At 34.7% G+C, this 17023-nt stretch overlaps 1 protein-coding gene across 1 annotated transcript in view; it reads right to left on the reverse strand.

The window, feature by feature from the left end:
* Positions 1-17023, reverse strand: part of unc13ba (unc-13 homolog Ba (C. elegans)) — a 103244-nt gene that overhangs the window by 74947 nt on the left and 11274 nt on the right. The window contains exons 3-9 of the mRNA XM_089130512.1: positions 12346-12445; positions 4300-4417; positions 3550-3673; positions 3215-3288; positions 2213-2270; positions 1604-1639; positions 397-616 (exon numbers count right to left, since the gene is read on the reverse strand). Of these exons, the coding sequence (XP_088986638.1) occupies positions 397-616; positions 1604-1639; positions 2213-2270; positions 3215-3288; positions 3550-3673; positions 4300-4417; positions 12346-12445 (730 nt within the window). The remainder of the gene's footprint in view (positions 1-396; positions 617-1603; positions 1640-2212; positions 2271-3214; positions 3289-3549; positions 3674-4299; positions 4418-12345; positions 12446-17023) is intronic.

The following is a 17023-nucleotide window of genomic DNA, read 5'->3' on the forward strand; positions in this document are numbered from 1 at the left end:
TAAACATGTATGAAACAACTGAAATGATGGAAAATAGTTTCTGAAGGTAGACTGACGGCAAAAAAACGACTTACCTTTATTTTTTATACCTTAAAAGATATTATGACTTGGCTTCATAGATTACATCTTGAACATAATTGCATTTTGCCTTACAGCATGACCGACTTTTGAACACTGCACTTGTGTTTAACTATTTTCAAACCTAAAACAAGTAAACAATTTTGCCAGTGCAGTAAGAAATACACTTATATTCAAAACTCGTTATCTAAAAACAATTCATAGTAGTTTATTCAGGGTTGCATCAAATAAATGTATCCTGTTTAACGGATTTTTAGATAACGTGTGGGTAATGCAATATTTTAAAATGTGTTTCTGTAATCAAATGTTTCAACATACCTCTGTTCCCTTCCTTCTCTATAATCCAAGTCATAGCTCTGTATGGAGTCTGTCCTAGACTCTTTTGCCAATGCCTCATGCTGTAATCTTCTACCAATGGGGTACTGATGTACGGAGGAATTAGGTTGAGCTGTGGTGTGGTATCGTGGAGGCCTGCTGTTTGTCTCACTGCGATAATCACTGTCCCTGTCATCCACAGCGCTATCGTGGTCATCGAAAGCTACAGCACAATGAAATCCAGAAGTAAGTAAAATCTGGTCAGGGAGGACTGCACCTAAAAGTGTATTTGAGTGTTCAGGGCAAAGACTCCAATGTACAAATTCAAAAGTATAGTGAACATTAACGAAGAAGTGAGATACAGTGTGATATGCTACACTTAATAATAAACTTTTCTTTTTTTTACAAATTAAAAAAATATATATTATACGAGCAGTTATGTTATGACTTCATATTAAAATAAATATTTTTTTTCTTTTAAAAGTTTATTTGTCAGATCACTGCACAAAATTATTGCAAATTATAAAAGAAATGGTGACCAGTCACGGCATCTTCACTTTACCTTATTCAGTACATATAAAATCATAATGTTAAAAAACATTCATAGAGATGTTATTTGCCAATTACACATTTCGAAATACAAATAATACACATAACAAATGAATGCATGATGCACACATAAATGGTAAATGAAGGAATGATGGAAAACCAAAGTGGGAAAGGAAAGAGAACAATGGAAAACCTCAGTTTGCATACTGTATGCATGCATTAAATTTAATCACATTATTTAATATTACTATTATCCAAATTTTAGAATACTAGTAAAGTTAACAAATAAAAACAAAATGGATTATCAAATACGTTTTAATTCAATGCTAGGCTTTGCCAAGGAAACAACACACGGGCACAATTTAGATTTGTCCTAAGAACTAATTTTAAGAATATAAGGCTTTAATCAAAAGGTTTGAGATGGCAAACACATTTAGTAGTGTGGCAAAACATTCTTGTCTACTGCTAAAAATTATTTTTTGACTCAAAAAAATCACTCTCAAAATCTGTATGTGAATTTGTGTTGTTTAAATCAAATTCTCTGTTACAAGTGTTGCATCTGATTCAATCTTTCTCTCTCTGTGAATGAATACATCATAAAAGAAAGAAAGAAAGAAGTAAATAAATGAAGATGATGAGTTCCAACACACAAAATACGTACTCTGCTGATCATTCCACCCAAAGTATGTCCAATTGCCTAATGGTGTGGAGAAAGTTAAATAGCAGAAAACAGTTGTAATTTATAGCTGGAGTTTAAAGCATGCAGAAAAATCTACTTTCTTACTCATTCAATATCATAAATCTACTCCTGTTCTTGTAACAAAATTTTATCAAATATGTCTGTAAATTACTCAAGGGCTTCATGATTGCTTAAAGGAATAATAATTTTCTGGGATTATTTACTCACAATCACGTTGTTAGAGAGACTGACAGTCTCAGTATTCACTTCCACTGCATCGTTTTTTCATACCATGAAAGTAAATAGTGACTATCATTGCATTATTCTACCTTCTATCATCTTTGATGTTTCAAGTAAAAATAGAAAGTTACACAGGTTTGGTGCAAAATGAGGGTAAATGTTGACCATTTTTTAATTAAAAGAGAATCTTGGCAATATTACTTACAACAGAACAGAACATAAAAGTATGAACGACATAATCATCAGGACTAAATGCTTTGCAACAGCTATTATTTACTGCCATCTATTGGCTTAAAGGGGAAATGTCATGCAGTTTTCATGCACAGTAAAAGCTGAAAAGAGAATACTTACAGCACTGGGAGGGTACTGGGGGCAGCGGTCTTCTCTGTGCGTCATCTTGCAGTGAATACTAAAAAATAGATGGGAAAACAAAGTTTTTCAGCTGATATCAGCTTCATAAATGAGGTGAATCAAATTATGTAAAATAGAGGCCTGCTTAAACTTATTTTTACACTGCCTTAAATGACAATAAACTATATCAGCCAGAAGTAATTTGTAACTAATCAGTGACGTTCTTGTGCTATAGTCTAGTCTTCCCTCCATTCGTTATATTGCCCAGCTCATTGTTTTTTTTTTGTGTTTTTTTTTTTTGTTTTTTTTTTTTTTACCGTAGTAGTAACTCAAAGCTCACAGCAGGTGGCAGAAGATAGTTATTTACCTAAAGAATTCATTTTGTTGTTGTACCAATACAATATTGATGAAAACAAAATACCGGCTCCATCCCAACATAAACCAAATCAATACACATTTGAAAATACAAATCTAAAGTTGAGTTGTTGTTTTCTGTTAAGAAAATGCTCAGATCTATTTTCAGTCTAGGTTGCTTCATATTTAAAGGCAGCTTTACCAAGATCAATTCTGACAGGAGGTACTGAGATATGAGGGCAAGTGACCTAGTAAACCAGTTTATTGTTCTTCAAATGGTTAATCAAGACCAAACAACTCTTTTATACAATGCACAGTGATGTGTTGACAATTTACAATCTGTAATAAATCTTTAGACACCATGATATAGAGCATCCAGAGAGGCAAGAGGCTATGTTGTTGATACACTACAACCCCATAGTCAAGAACCGGTAAGGAGGTCTATATGATATTGCTGGATCTTAAAAGAAAATTATTCAAATTCAAGAAAAGGATGTTCTAAATTCATATTTCAAACAAACTTCACTAGAGTCATTTAAAAATAAATGCATTAATATTGTTTAAGAATACAATAAATAAAGATTTTAAATGCCTTGGCCCATAAAGAAACATGTAAACTAACTAAATCTAAACACACACAGTCTGTACCTCATCATGTATCCTCATAGAGTTGATGCGCCCCAGCTTTTTAGTCCAGTACTGGGCCTCATCCTCAGGTATATCTGCACAAGACGACAAATAATGGAGAAATAAGGGGGAAAGAAAGTCCGATATTCTGATAAAACAACACAACACAACATCAGTTTCTCAACTTTAGTCCTGGGAACCCAACTATCAGAATGTTTTGGATGTCTCGCTAATTAAAACACTCACCTGACTCAAATCTTTAAGTGTGTTGAATAGGGAGAAATCTAAAACATTCTTGGTCCCAATGACTGGAGTTGAAAAACACTATACTATACTATAATAATGAACAGGACTACCAAAAGGGAGCTCAAAGCGTGTGTCCAGCAACACTTGGTGAGGAGTGGGGTTTTTAGTGCCATATATCTCATCTTCCTTCATCAGAACCTCAGAATCCAGTGAGGTCCATTCTCCAGGCCCCTCCTAGAGCAAAAGAGCGAGAAGAAAAAACTGTAAGATGTCATGACAACTCTGACTCGGAGATACAGTGCATGAAATAGAAATAGACACCAGCATGAAGATATTGCAGATATCATTTGGTGATGCGTTATCATCCAGCAGTCAAAGATTGTAAGCCTAAAAGCTTTATAAAATAAAAGCACTCCTTTCCACATCAAGCCACATGCCTTGAAGTATAATTTACATTAGCAGCTGGGTTTATTTTACTTAAGTAATACTTAAGGTGATGGAGGGGTTTAGATTTTTTAGCTTTTAAAAGTACCATTGGTTATATTTATATACCCTTTAATCCTTAATTGACTGACTCTTGATTTAATCAGACCATTAATAATATAATTTGCGCTGTTGACTGGCACCCTGGGTTTTTTCATAACTGTCCAATTGGAAGCAGTTCAGGCAAAGTTTCACATCATTTGCAATTCTTCCCCACCCACCTCAGCTCCGGGCATGACTCAGATGGTCTTAATGTATTGTGTGAAAAAGGTTGGGAGTGGCACTTTCATGCTTCACCAGATAGACAGCTGAGTTGAGTTGTGCGACTCTTGAGGGCATGTTCTCCGTATTCCGATTGGCTGGTGGTGCCCACTTACCTCATCTGATTGCCGGATAGTGTTAAGTGGGATCCATGCTGTTCCTATCAAGGTGTCCCAGATGAGTCCTTTACTCCACACCTCCACAACCAGACCCAGGTCCAGACGATTTATCTCACTTGGGTGACACACAGAAATAGAGATCAGACCATCAACAAACATGCATACATTCTTTGTTCATCCACACCTCTCTGTGAGTTTAAGACACTTCATCAGTGTCCATTAGGGAGAGTCTAAAAATACCTTTGCCAAAGGTAGGTGAATTGAGAAAATGTACTATAGGCAAATATTTTGCACAGACCATAAAAATTGCATTTAAAATAATTAATAATACTTTTTTTTACAATGGAAATTGAATTGTGTATTTAAAGGGATACTCCACTTTTTTTGAAAAAAGGCTCATTTTACAACTCCCCCAGAGTTAAATAGTTGAGTTTTACCGTTTTCAAATCCATTCAGTTAATTTTTTGATATTTAGAAGAATATCAGTAACCAGACAGTTTCTGGTCTCATTGACTTCCATAGTATATTTTTTTCCTACTATGGAAGTCAATGAGACCAGAAACTGTCTGGTTACTGATATTCTTCTAAATACCAGAAAAACGGCTAAATGCATTTGAAAACAGTAAAACTCAACTGTTTAACTCTGGGGGAGTGGTAAAATGAGCCTATTTCCAAACAAAGTGGAGTATCCCTTTAATAAAAAAATAATAATAATAATAAAACTGGCAGTGTGACTATTGTGGACTCTGCTTTAGGGTTATCACTTTACTTCAAAATTGGTCTAAACAGCTCCTAATATTCACTAAAATATATAGAGAAGTTAAACTACAAGAACAGAAATATTCTCTGGAGAATTCCAAGACCCATTCTTCACAATCATATTTAATAAAAAGACAAAGTCATTATATTAGGAAGTGGAAGAAGAGTGATTAATTATAGGTCTCTCTGAACACTACGATCAGAACAGTGAGTCTTTTCGGAATCCTGCTACCTCTAAATATTTTAATTTCTCTGTAAAACTCATAATTGTCTCTCCCTCTCTTCTTCAGCGGTTCTCTGTGGTCTCTAAAGAGCTTGATGCTGGCAGCAAACCTTTAATACAGCGAGCCATTTCACTACCTTTCTCACTTAGCAAACAATTTCTTATCCCAAAAAAATCTAAAGCAGTTGAGCATCTTGCAAGTAGGTCAGAATAGTGGTTGTGAATCTTCTCCTTTGAGACTTGAACCCAAGAGGTCCGGGTTTGGCTAGCTATTGTGGATGGATTTCTCTTTGTAAAAAGGAATGACAATAAAAGGTCATTCAAAAAAGAAGTTATCAAACCCTACTATTGCCAAAAATGGACTGACATTTTATCAAGTCATTTTGCCATACACACCACACAAATATGAAAACCAATGAGGTTCGCTCTCGTGCGTCAAACAGGTTCAGTTGAGCTTCTGTTTATGTTCGCTGATCAATGTTTATATGTGAACAAAAGCCTAAAATCAATCTGTTTATCGTATGAAGTGATCGTGTCTCTTCAGAAAATCTGGACTAAACCGCTAGATTCTTAGGATTACTTTTACAATCTCTTTATGAACTTTTTGAAGCATCAAATTGGTAGTTGTAGCCATCAATGAAGAGTACAGAACTGGCTCAAATTTTATTAAAAATATCTTCATTTTTGTTCCAAAGATTGTAGAAAGTCTTAAGGGTTTGGAACGACATGAGGGTGAGTAAAAATACTTAATTTTCATTTATTGTCAATGTGTGAACTAATCTTTACGGTCCAAATCCAACTTGGATATGCCCAAACAAAAACGGCCACTGAGTGATTAGACGAATTAAACAATGAATAATAATCTTGCAGATCATTAGACAACATGACAATATCTTGAAAGCCTCTCTAAACTCTCATAAAAGACTTCAAAAAATGTCAAGGTTTCCACAAAAATATCAAGCAACACATCCGTTTCAACACTGATAATAACAACAATATATATATATATATATATATATATATATATGATTAAATATTAGGAATTAGATCTCCGCAATTTTGTTCATCAAATGGTTTCACTGTCCATCTCTCTCTCACTTTGTGTCTGTCTATCGCTTTCAAATTGTCTGGACCCTTAGTAGTCTCATCCCTTGCAGTATGCGTCAGTTTAACCCCCCAAAGAGCAGATAAAAGCTCAACACTCATCCTCTTTATCACAACACACTCACACTCTTACACACACACACACACACACACACACACACACACACACACACACACACACACACACACACACACACACACACACACACCTCAAAACATGTTCATTGTTCACTTACTCTACTAACACACAAACATGGGAAAGCATATACACTTTGTCCCACATACAGTTGTAAATGAAATTATTCAACCACAAATAAGAAAATAAGGTTTATTGGTCAAATTTACACACTTTCAGTTGTTTGTAATGAACAAATCAAACAAGAGTAGCTAATTGAAATGGATCATGTGTGGATGTTTCAAGGGATTAAATAATTTTGAGAACGCAAAGTTGCATTTTCAGTTGAATGTGTGGAAACCACTTGTAACATTTGTTGTGTTGAGGGATTTCAATTACTCTTGTTTAAGTTGTATGTATATAGTATAATAGTCTTAAGTATGTATATAGTATAATAGTCTTTTTAAAGTTGATGAAAATGTAAATAAAAAAGATGTAAGGAAAAATGCATCCATGTGTATTCCATCATTATCTACATTATAATCCAGCTGTTATAAATCCTAATCTTGACATTACATAATCACATGGCTTTGTTCCACTCCACAAGACCAGGATTTTCTCCTACAGTGACGCAAGCATGTTTCATTTTACATGACATGCATGTTTCTATATGCGACTGTATTTTAAACCAGAAATGTGTCATTCCCCTGCTGTTCAATTGTCATTTGACCTAAACAAATGGCACTAGTAATTTAATTAAAATGTTTAATTAAACAAATATATTTTCTGTTCAGGTGTCACATAAGCATTTCCTAACCATATCACTGAATCAGGAATCATAGAAATATAATACTAACAATTTGAGCGGTAATCTCTAGATAATAGCTTACACACCAAAGCATCTATTTTGGGCTCGTAAACCTCTTAAGAGAGGGCAGATTTTAGTCCATATCGACTGATTTAGTATACTCTGTTATGACCTCAGGAAACTCCAATAAAAACAAACTGGTAAAACATATTTGTTTTTGTTTGTAGAGCAACTCAATTTAAAAAAGTGACACAGCTCTTTATACCATTAATTAAATATTAGTTAAACAAATTTATTTTATAAAATCTGAGAGACCCATTTACATGACCATTCAAGTTTAATTCAAATTTTTAATACCCAAAAGTCAACATGATGTTAACATGGACTCTGGAGTTTTCAATTATGTTCCAAAACTGAACCTAAAATGTCCCCGTTATCTTACACAACCAAACTGAGGTGATGTATATAAAAAAATAATACAACAAATTAATTTGTGCAGTTACGGAGACTTTTGGTTTACCAAAACTTTACTTTATGGTTTGTCAGATAAAACCAGTCATTAAAACAGCAGACTATATTAATATAAATTAAACTAATAAAAACTGTAACAAAACAGGCCACTGTAGTCCAAAACACATTAACTACTGCAGAACCAGTGCAATGAATGTTATTTCTTTAATTTAAACATAACAATTAAATTAAGTGTGAAAGCATCAAATCTTGTTGAATTAGAAAACGTATATTGGGGAGAACAAGTATTTGATACACTGCCGATATTGCGGGTTTTTCCACTTACAAAGCATGTACCACTTCCACTTCCTTCCACTCTGGAGGGTCGTTTCACTTTTTTTGCGTTTTTAAGCCTCAAAAACTATGTCGCCGTGTAAACGAAAGGCACATCCGATAAAATATTTTTACGTTTTCACCCACGAGCGTTCTCTTGTAAACACGGCCTTAAAAGAGAAACTAACAGGTCTGTGAGAGCCGTAATTCTTAGCTGGTTGGTAGGCGATCAAATACTTATGTCGTGCAATAAAATGCAAATGAATTACTTAAAAATCATACAATGTGATTTTCGTTTTAGATTCCACCGCTCACAGTTAACGACTTCTACATTCTTTTAAGCCTGCAAAATCGGCAGTGTATCAAAAACTTGTTCTCCCCACAGTATTTCATGACAGACACTATATTGGCAAACTTACGTGACGACGCATTTGTGTGAGTGTTCCACCAGGAAAAACACTTGTAACCTAATCTATTATTGAAGATGTCCCAATATCTGGATAGAATGATGATGCATTCATTTTGCCTGTCATCTTTGGGAATCATATTTAAACTGGCCATCTATATCAGAAGAGTCTAGCCACAGACAGAAATGACTGCTGGGAATTATTGCGTCCGCTCTAAATGATAGTGTGGCAGTTTTCTGCATAATGTGTCACACTAACAAGCCTTTCACATTTACTCATCTGAAACCTCCTGCTAGCCTCTTGCTATTAATACCCCCCTCTATCTCTCTCTCTTTAATACATTCACTTTGCCCTTCTATTCTCTACACACAATGCTGCTTCAATCCCTAAGAGAAAGTGTGTTATGTGTGTGTGGATTTTAACCTGCCGATCATTCGCGAGTGCTGAGCAGCAGGACAATAATCCAGGCACGGAGGAACCTCCGTCTAAAGAGAACAGGCACACAAAGCTGAGCAACTGGCCTAAAATCCAAACACACTATCCATATAATTATACAACACTTTCTGAAAGTGGTAGAAAGAACATTGCTTTTGATTTCAGGCCTTCATGGATGACATTTAGCCAGACAGAGTGCCCAACATCAAGTGTTTTATTACTTCTGGTTGTCAAAGGTTATAAGAACATGTTTATAATGTGATGGACTAAACCTTTGCTTATTCTGCTAGGACACCTGTGTCCATACACAATACTGTCCATAAAGTTTGGGGTTGTTAAAGATTTATGTTATTGAAAGAAGTAGATCGAAAACACACTTGTTGCGAGCCGGTCAAATAGTAGGTTAACGTTGCGTTATAAGGATGACGAGTGCGAGACGTCGAAATGGATGCCAATACGATTTGTTGCCAATGGACTATGTGCACGTTAGCATATGCTAGTTCCGGCTGCGAAACCGATATGGGGTGTCTAGTTTCCGGTAGCCTGATGGACGACGTAGAGGATGTATGTTTCTCCAGATGTCTTGAACATTTGCCGAATATTACAGTCGATTATGTTAATCGACTGGCTAATGATTTTCCTCCAGCTCCCCAGAGCAAGAGAGAAGGGGTTTAAATATTACATTTCTCAGTATTTGCATCATTTTGAAGGGAACGTTAAGTCACAACAACATCCATGCTCAGACTGATCTCATGAAATTGCGTATGTATGACACGTATCACGTATTTTTGGCATGCTATCAACACGCTCTCTTTTCAGCGTTTTTATGAATACCGTTTACTTAACGTTATTATTGTATATATATATATATATATATTATACACAGTGTATATATATATATATATATATATATATTTATATAGATAGCATATGACCTACCTCAACCCCAACCTACCCGTCACTCCTACCAGGAAAAAATAAATATCGCTCCCCAGATGTAGATCTACATTTTGTTTTGTTTCGCTCGGACATTTGACGGCGTGTACATACGCGGTACACGTGGAATCACTCGGACATTAATGTTGCCATGCTACGTACGTGCTCAAGCTATGCGATTTGGTAACTGTTATATCTCTCTATACATTATAAAATGCGAAATCATGCGTTAGAAAGTGCATTTTCCAGAACAGTTTGTGTTGGCCATTGTTTTGTTTATGATGTTCAGAGGCTATGTTGTTGACAACCACTATCTATATAGAATGTCATATAGATCAGTGTTGACAACCACTATACATGTCATACAGGGAGTAAATCCGATGGTTCGTTCGTTATCAAGTTAGGCTGTTTAACACATATTAGGCTGTTCACACATATTTCTAAACAGGTCTTCCTTTCAAAATAGGTTCTAAACCCAGGGGCTTCTCCTGGTTAAAGGGTATAATATAATAAATAATTAGTAGCCTAAAAACTTCCTTCTAGTTGTCATGGATACGCAACGCTCCACTCTGTAAAGCGACTGCTTGGGTGCGGTGACAAAATGTGAAATATCGTTTACTTTTCACAATGCAGCAGCGCCTGTCTCCACCCAAATATGAGTGAAAACTGTGTTGGTTGACTTGACAATGAACAAACGAACATAGTTTTAGACAAATATATTTAGATAGCTAAGCTTTAGATAGCCGGTCCACTGATGTAGGATGTAAACAACGGCAACCGGAACCGAAGTACCCAATATCCGCCCTCAAGGCGGAAGTTAGCATTTTTCTCGTGCACAGAGTCAATTGCCAAATGGTCCCATTGACAAGACCAAAGTGATCTGCGTGTTTTGTCGTTGTTTTGTCGTTGTGAACTGATCTATCATCGCAGCACGTCCAGTCTGAAATACCACTGGCCAAGCACACACACACACACACACACACACAACTGATGCGAATTCTCCGCCCCCTCGTCAATATCAGGACCTCGTCAGTATTTCTTTCACCCTTTTATTGATGGACAGTGTTACATTGTGTGAGACATTATTTGCTCCAAGAGAAAATGTTTTAGTGTGAAATTGAACACCGTATTGTCAATGTTGTTTTCAATAAAAAGACATTTGCACAAAGCAAGCCGATCTAGTTTTTCATGTTGATAAGAGCATTCAAAAAAATTATAATAATAATAATGGGACAAAAAGAAATGAAGAGACATTTAGAATAGATAAAAATGTGCGATTAATCGATTAATTTAACTATGACATTAATGTGATTAAATATTTTAATCGTTTGACAGCACTAATTTTAGCGGCTTTTACATATATATAAAAACCACTTACCACTAATAATGTTTAAAAATTACATTAACCTAATCTAAATATGTCAATCTGAAAATAACGACAATATTGGAATAAAACGGACAACTAAACAGTTGTGCTTTTTGAATAGAACAATAAAATGCTTTAAATGTCAATCTGTCTGTAAACTCCCAGTCCTATTCTCTCTCTCTCTCTCTCTCTGGTAAGCACTGTAACTGCAGCTGATTCTCACAGCTCTTCCTGAGCAATTGCCAAAATTCTCTATGGAACAATCAGAAAATCGGGGACAATTTCTGGGACGCACAAAACCTCACGAGAGGCCATCAAAAAGCTATTTAACATTTGCCTTTACAACAGAAGAGGGTCAAAGGTAAGATAACTGTGCGTATGTGTAATTTAAAGCAGGAACAAATAAACATCAACAATTATAATTTTCTACTCTACACTCTTAGAAAAGAATAAGAACCTTAAAAGGTTCTAAAGCGCTACTTATTTGGAACCCCTAAAATGGGGATATTGGGGTTAAAAAATGTAATTAATCAATATCACACAAAGAGTGACATTTCAGTTTTTATCCTCCAAAAATCGGCATGATTAAAATGTGACATTAAGTTACTAATAAACAATAACTTAATTACAACTACAAAATGTTGCAGAATAATGTAATATATTAATGAATAATAGCCTATAAAGAACCTTTGTGACAAAAGGGTTCTTTCTTGTCATCATAAAACCTTTTTTTAGCATAAAAGTTCCTTTGGAGTTGAGTAAAGAAGCCTACGCTTCATATATAGAACCCCAATGAACCCTTTTTTCTAAGAGTGTATGAGGAAATTCAGAACATAAGTCTAAATTTTATATAGAAACAAAGTTATCCTTTACCCTAAAATAAATGTTGTTTATTTATAAACTATTATTTTTTCTTGTACATAACATGTCTGCACATCTAGTTTGATCTGCTCATAAACACAATCTTCCATTTTGCACAGCAAATAAGTTGAGTGTTTTTAAAGTCCTTGAGCAAAAGGACATGCATTAGGTGCAAATTTGAGTGTTATGGTACTAGAAATATTTCCAAAAGCATGGAAACACAAGACGAAAAACAGCAATACTCACAACATGAAGTCCTGTTCCCAGCAGGGCTGGTCTCCTCGCACCGTTATGGTTGTGCTTTTAACATTCTGGACCTTCAGTGTGACGTAAACATTAAACTTGTCTGCAAAATAAGAGCATAGAACATTAATATCTATCTATTAGAATGGATTCTTATATGGTTCACCCAAAAATGAAAATCCTGTCATCCTACTCCTCTTCATGTTGTTGCAAACCTTTATGACTGACTTTCACCTATTTAAAAATTATAATGGCCAACTAAATGTTAGCTTTTTTTCTTTTCTTTTTTTTAAACTTAGTTCAGAAATTCCACAATTTTTTATGCATAAAATAAAGAAACTCATGTGACGACATCATGGGAATCAGACAAGTATTGTAATGGAAAACTGAGATGTGACATCTTCCTTTAAGTGTGTGTGTGTGTGTGTTAAATATTCATCATTTTATGTAAATGCAATAGTTATTATGTGCAGGGACACAGACAGGTTGAAATAGGCTGTCAGAGGTCAAAACAAGCAGGCATAATTAAACCTAGATATAAAGTGGCACAAGAGCGCAATGAGAGCTGCCAGTACAGAGGAATATGAAGACAAATGCAAATGCATCCATCATCTCTCCCCAAAGCAACTCAAATCTCAATACAAAATCTCAATACTGTACAAAACAAAGAAAAAAGAAACCAATCCACAATCATCCTTTCTCACAATCAAAAATGGACACACTTAAAAAAATTACTTTGTCCTACTTTCCTTCCTCGTTGTCTTATATTTTCACAAGTTCAACACGTCTAACATCATTTTGAGACCTGTTTCTTCTGCACACAATCAATGTAAGTGGAGCATATTTATTTCAAGGTCCGTATTAACAGGTTACAGGTCTTTAACATTTTTTAGGCAATGGTCATACAATGGTTTGTTGCATTTTACTATTCAAAAGTTTGGAGTTGGTAAGATTGTTTTAATGTCTTTGACAGGAACAGGGCAGAAACAGTAATATTATGAAATATTATATATTAATACAAATCAAAATAACTGCTTTCTATGGTAAATAATAGCAGTTTACTACTGCGATGGCAAAGCTGAATTTTCAGCATCATTACTCCAGTCTTCAGTGTCACATGATCCTTCAGAAATCATTCTAATATGCTGATTTAGTGCTCATTTCTATTTATTATGTGGAAAGCATATTTTCAGGATTCTTTGATAAATGCGACAGCATTTAGTAGATTTTTTGTTTTGTTTTTTTACAATATAAAAGTCTTTACCGTCCCTTTGGATCAATGTAATGCATCCTAGCTGAATGAAAGTATTACTAGTATATGATTTTAAACTCAATTTCTCAAACTGAACTTCTTATTTTCGCTTCTCCACATAAATTAGCTAATCTACTATCAATTAATCGCGATATTATCATGTACATAAACTATACTGCAAATAACTTTTGAACAAATATAGTATAAGTGCCTAGTCTACAATAAGCACTTTGGATTTATTAACACACCCATTTGGATTGTTAAAGGGATAGTTCACTTTAAAATTAATTTTTGGTATGTTTTAGTTTACCTCAAGGGCATCCTTTGTTTCAATTTTAATATTTTTAGGTCAAACCGTTCGTTTCTATCAGTCATATAATGGAGGTCTATGCTCACCACCTCAAAGAGCATGCAACAACATAAATGTAAGTACACATTGATGGCCTGAGACACGAAACGAGCGGTTTGTGTGAGAAAACGAACAGTATTTATATAGTTTTTACCTCTTTTTACCACAGCCACAAAGCGCCCGCGCCCTCAGATCACTTGGACGTGGCTGTGGTTACAAGAGGTAAAAACGATATAAATACTGTTCGTATTTATACGAAATACTCTGTGCATGTTCTTTGAGGTGGTGACCATAGACCTGCATTATATGACTGACAGACAAGCAAAAATATCAAAATTGAAAATACTGCGGAAACAGACACTTACATCTTGGATGCCCGTGAGGTAAGCTAAACATACCAAAAATTAATTTCAAAGTGAACTATCCCTTTAAGACTGAGCAAAGGGAAAAAATTAGATCCATCTGCATCTTGATCCAGAACTCAGTGTACTGAATTATATATATGTTCTTATGAAGACCTGCAGATTACCAAACTAACCGACAGCAAGACTGCTTATTTTTGCCTTTTTCATTTAGAAATCACTTGGTTGACATGAGAGGGGAAAAATCTTAATGAGAAAGGCATCATTATCAAAATTGGACAAAAATTATTACTTTAAACTGAATTATCATTTCAAATAAAGAAATTATTAATTTCAGAAATAATACTGTTATTATTATGTGTAATACTGTTATTACTGTTGATATTAATACTCAAATACTGTTTCCAGAGAATGTTATCTCCAAATTAGCTCATTAATATCAGTATGGGTTGAACATCTCGTTTGTGAATATTAATCAGAAGTAGATAGCTCAAAGACATTTCTATTTACAGTGACATTATTCATCCAATCAAGAATAATGGCCTGAGAAGCCCTCACAGAAACAGAGCCTGCATTTGTACAGTCTTACAATGAGATCTTTCTTAAAACCAGCATTCTGTCCTTTACTCTTGATTGTTTTGTTTTTTTCAACACGGTCCAGTGGCTAATGAATCCTGCAGAAAGCCCCAGAGAAAATGTGTCCATCACTGAAGAAGGTGTCTCAATCTTTCCACCCAAGATTATCTGGCACGGCTGACAAATAGTACAGTCGTGATCTTAACTCTCCAATTCTCCTTCCCTTAACTTCTTTATTTCCAATTTTCCTCTACCTTTCACTTACCCAAGTCCAATTTACCTTAACCGTCAGTCTTGAGAAAGACAGAGAGCAGAAACACAGAGAGGTGAACATGGTAAAAAAAAAAATACAGATGACATCTGTCGATTTTAACTGTGTCTCCAATTGTCAGCAATGATATTACATGAACCAATTGTGGTTCAATAATAGTTCATACTATTTATACTATTTAAGTCTTCTGGTTAATTTTCAAGTCTTCTGGTTATAATTAGTCCTAAAATTATTTGAATTAAAAATGTATGGAAAAAAATAAAATAAAATAAATAAATATATATATATATATATCAATCAGGTATCATAATATAAATCATAGGCATATACACACACACACACACATACATATATATATATATATATATATATATATATACACACACACACATATATTTATTGTATTGCACTATATTGTTATACATCAACAGTTGTCTCATTTGTTTTTATATTTTCCTCTTGAGGCATTTCCATCAAAACATCAGAAACATAAAAGTCACCACAATTGTAAACTGTCTGACAATTGAGTTCTGACAGAGTGTATATGCATACATTAATATTAGTGTAATCCATGAGGGTCAAGTGTCGTGTGATTGTCTAGGTGAGAACTAGACAGCTTTTCTCAAGAGGTAATGCTAGTTTAATGAGATTTCATCCAATTCCTCTCTCTCTCTCTCTCTCTCTCTCTCTCTCTCTCTCTCTCTGTCTGTCTGTCAGCAGACATGCTGCAAGACCCTTAAGTGTAATCTCTGTCCCCATGGATTCATCCTCATCCCAGAGCCTGCAGAGAGGGACACGCTTCTACAGCCCACTCTTGATATGACCACAGTAATAAAGAGCAGAACTGGGGTGAATGAGAGACAAATAGAGAGATAGAGCTGGAGAAGATAGAAAAAGTCAGAGAAGGGCAATTGATTCTTTGTAAGAGCTTGTGTGTGTGTGCGCACATGCATGTATGTGTGTAGGTCTGTCATTATTAAAAGGTTAAAAGGGATTCAGCTAAAGTGTTAGAGCAAATACTCAATAGACTATCTTCTCATAATAAAACATCTTTGACCTTACAAGTACAAACCCTTTAAATCAAAAGTTAACAGGTACAGAAAGAACAGTAAGCAAAAGGAGTGTCTGGTTTAAGTCACAAAAGGAGCCGTATGTAACATTTGATGATCTATCTCTCCACTAGTTATTCTCCCTTACTTCTTAAATGTCCCCAAGAAAATTATTAAGCGGCGTTCTTAATAATTTGCTTGACTAAACTAAAAGGTAAAATGAAAGTAAGCATGTGTATTGCTGCGCTGTGCAACAATTTCTTTCATGTTTTCTGTATATATATATATATTTTCTAAATAAAACAATTTGGCTTAAATGCATGGGCTTATTAAAGTTATTTCACAATTTGAAAATAAAAAAATTGCAAAAGTTAGTTGCAGCTTGAAGTCTGCATTTCACAAAATTGAAGACTGAGGACACAAGGACAGCGAGGAAATACACAAATCTCTTTTTAAAAAACTGTATACAAAAAAAGCTTAATCTTTAACCTTTGCTTTTCAATTTGAAGACCATGTAACATAATCCTACAGTGAGGCTGCAGAACCATTGAATCATGTTTGAAGGGGAAGAAAAAGCCAGCATTAAATGGAAATACAGAAATGAGGTGTAATTTCTATGATTAATGGTCTATTCTCAGCCTAGGGTGAAGCAGGGAAATTATCAAATATTCATATCATTCTAAATCTCTAATTACCATGTACGTCAGACTCTTTGGTGCTTCTCTCTCACGAACACCAATAATAATAATAATACCATATTCACCACAAAAAAAAAAAAAAAAACCCTTTCCTACACCTAACTTTAAACTCTGTGTAAGTTAC

The sequence above is a fragment of the Pimephales promelas genome, chromosome 4 (assembly GCF_988280905.1).
Source record: "Pimephales promelas chromosome 4, fPimPro1.hap1.1, whole genome shotgun sequence".
In the NCBI taxonomy this organism is placed as follows: Eukaryota; Metazoa; Chordata; class Actinopteri; order Cypriniformes; family Leuciscidae; genus Pimephales; species Pimephales promelas.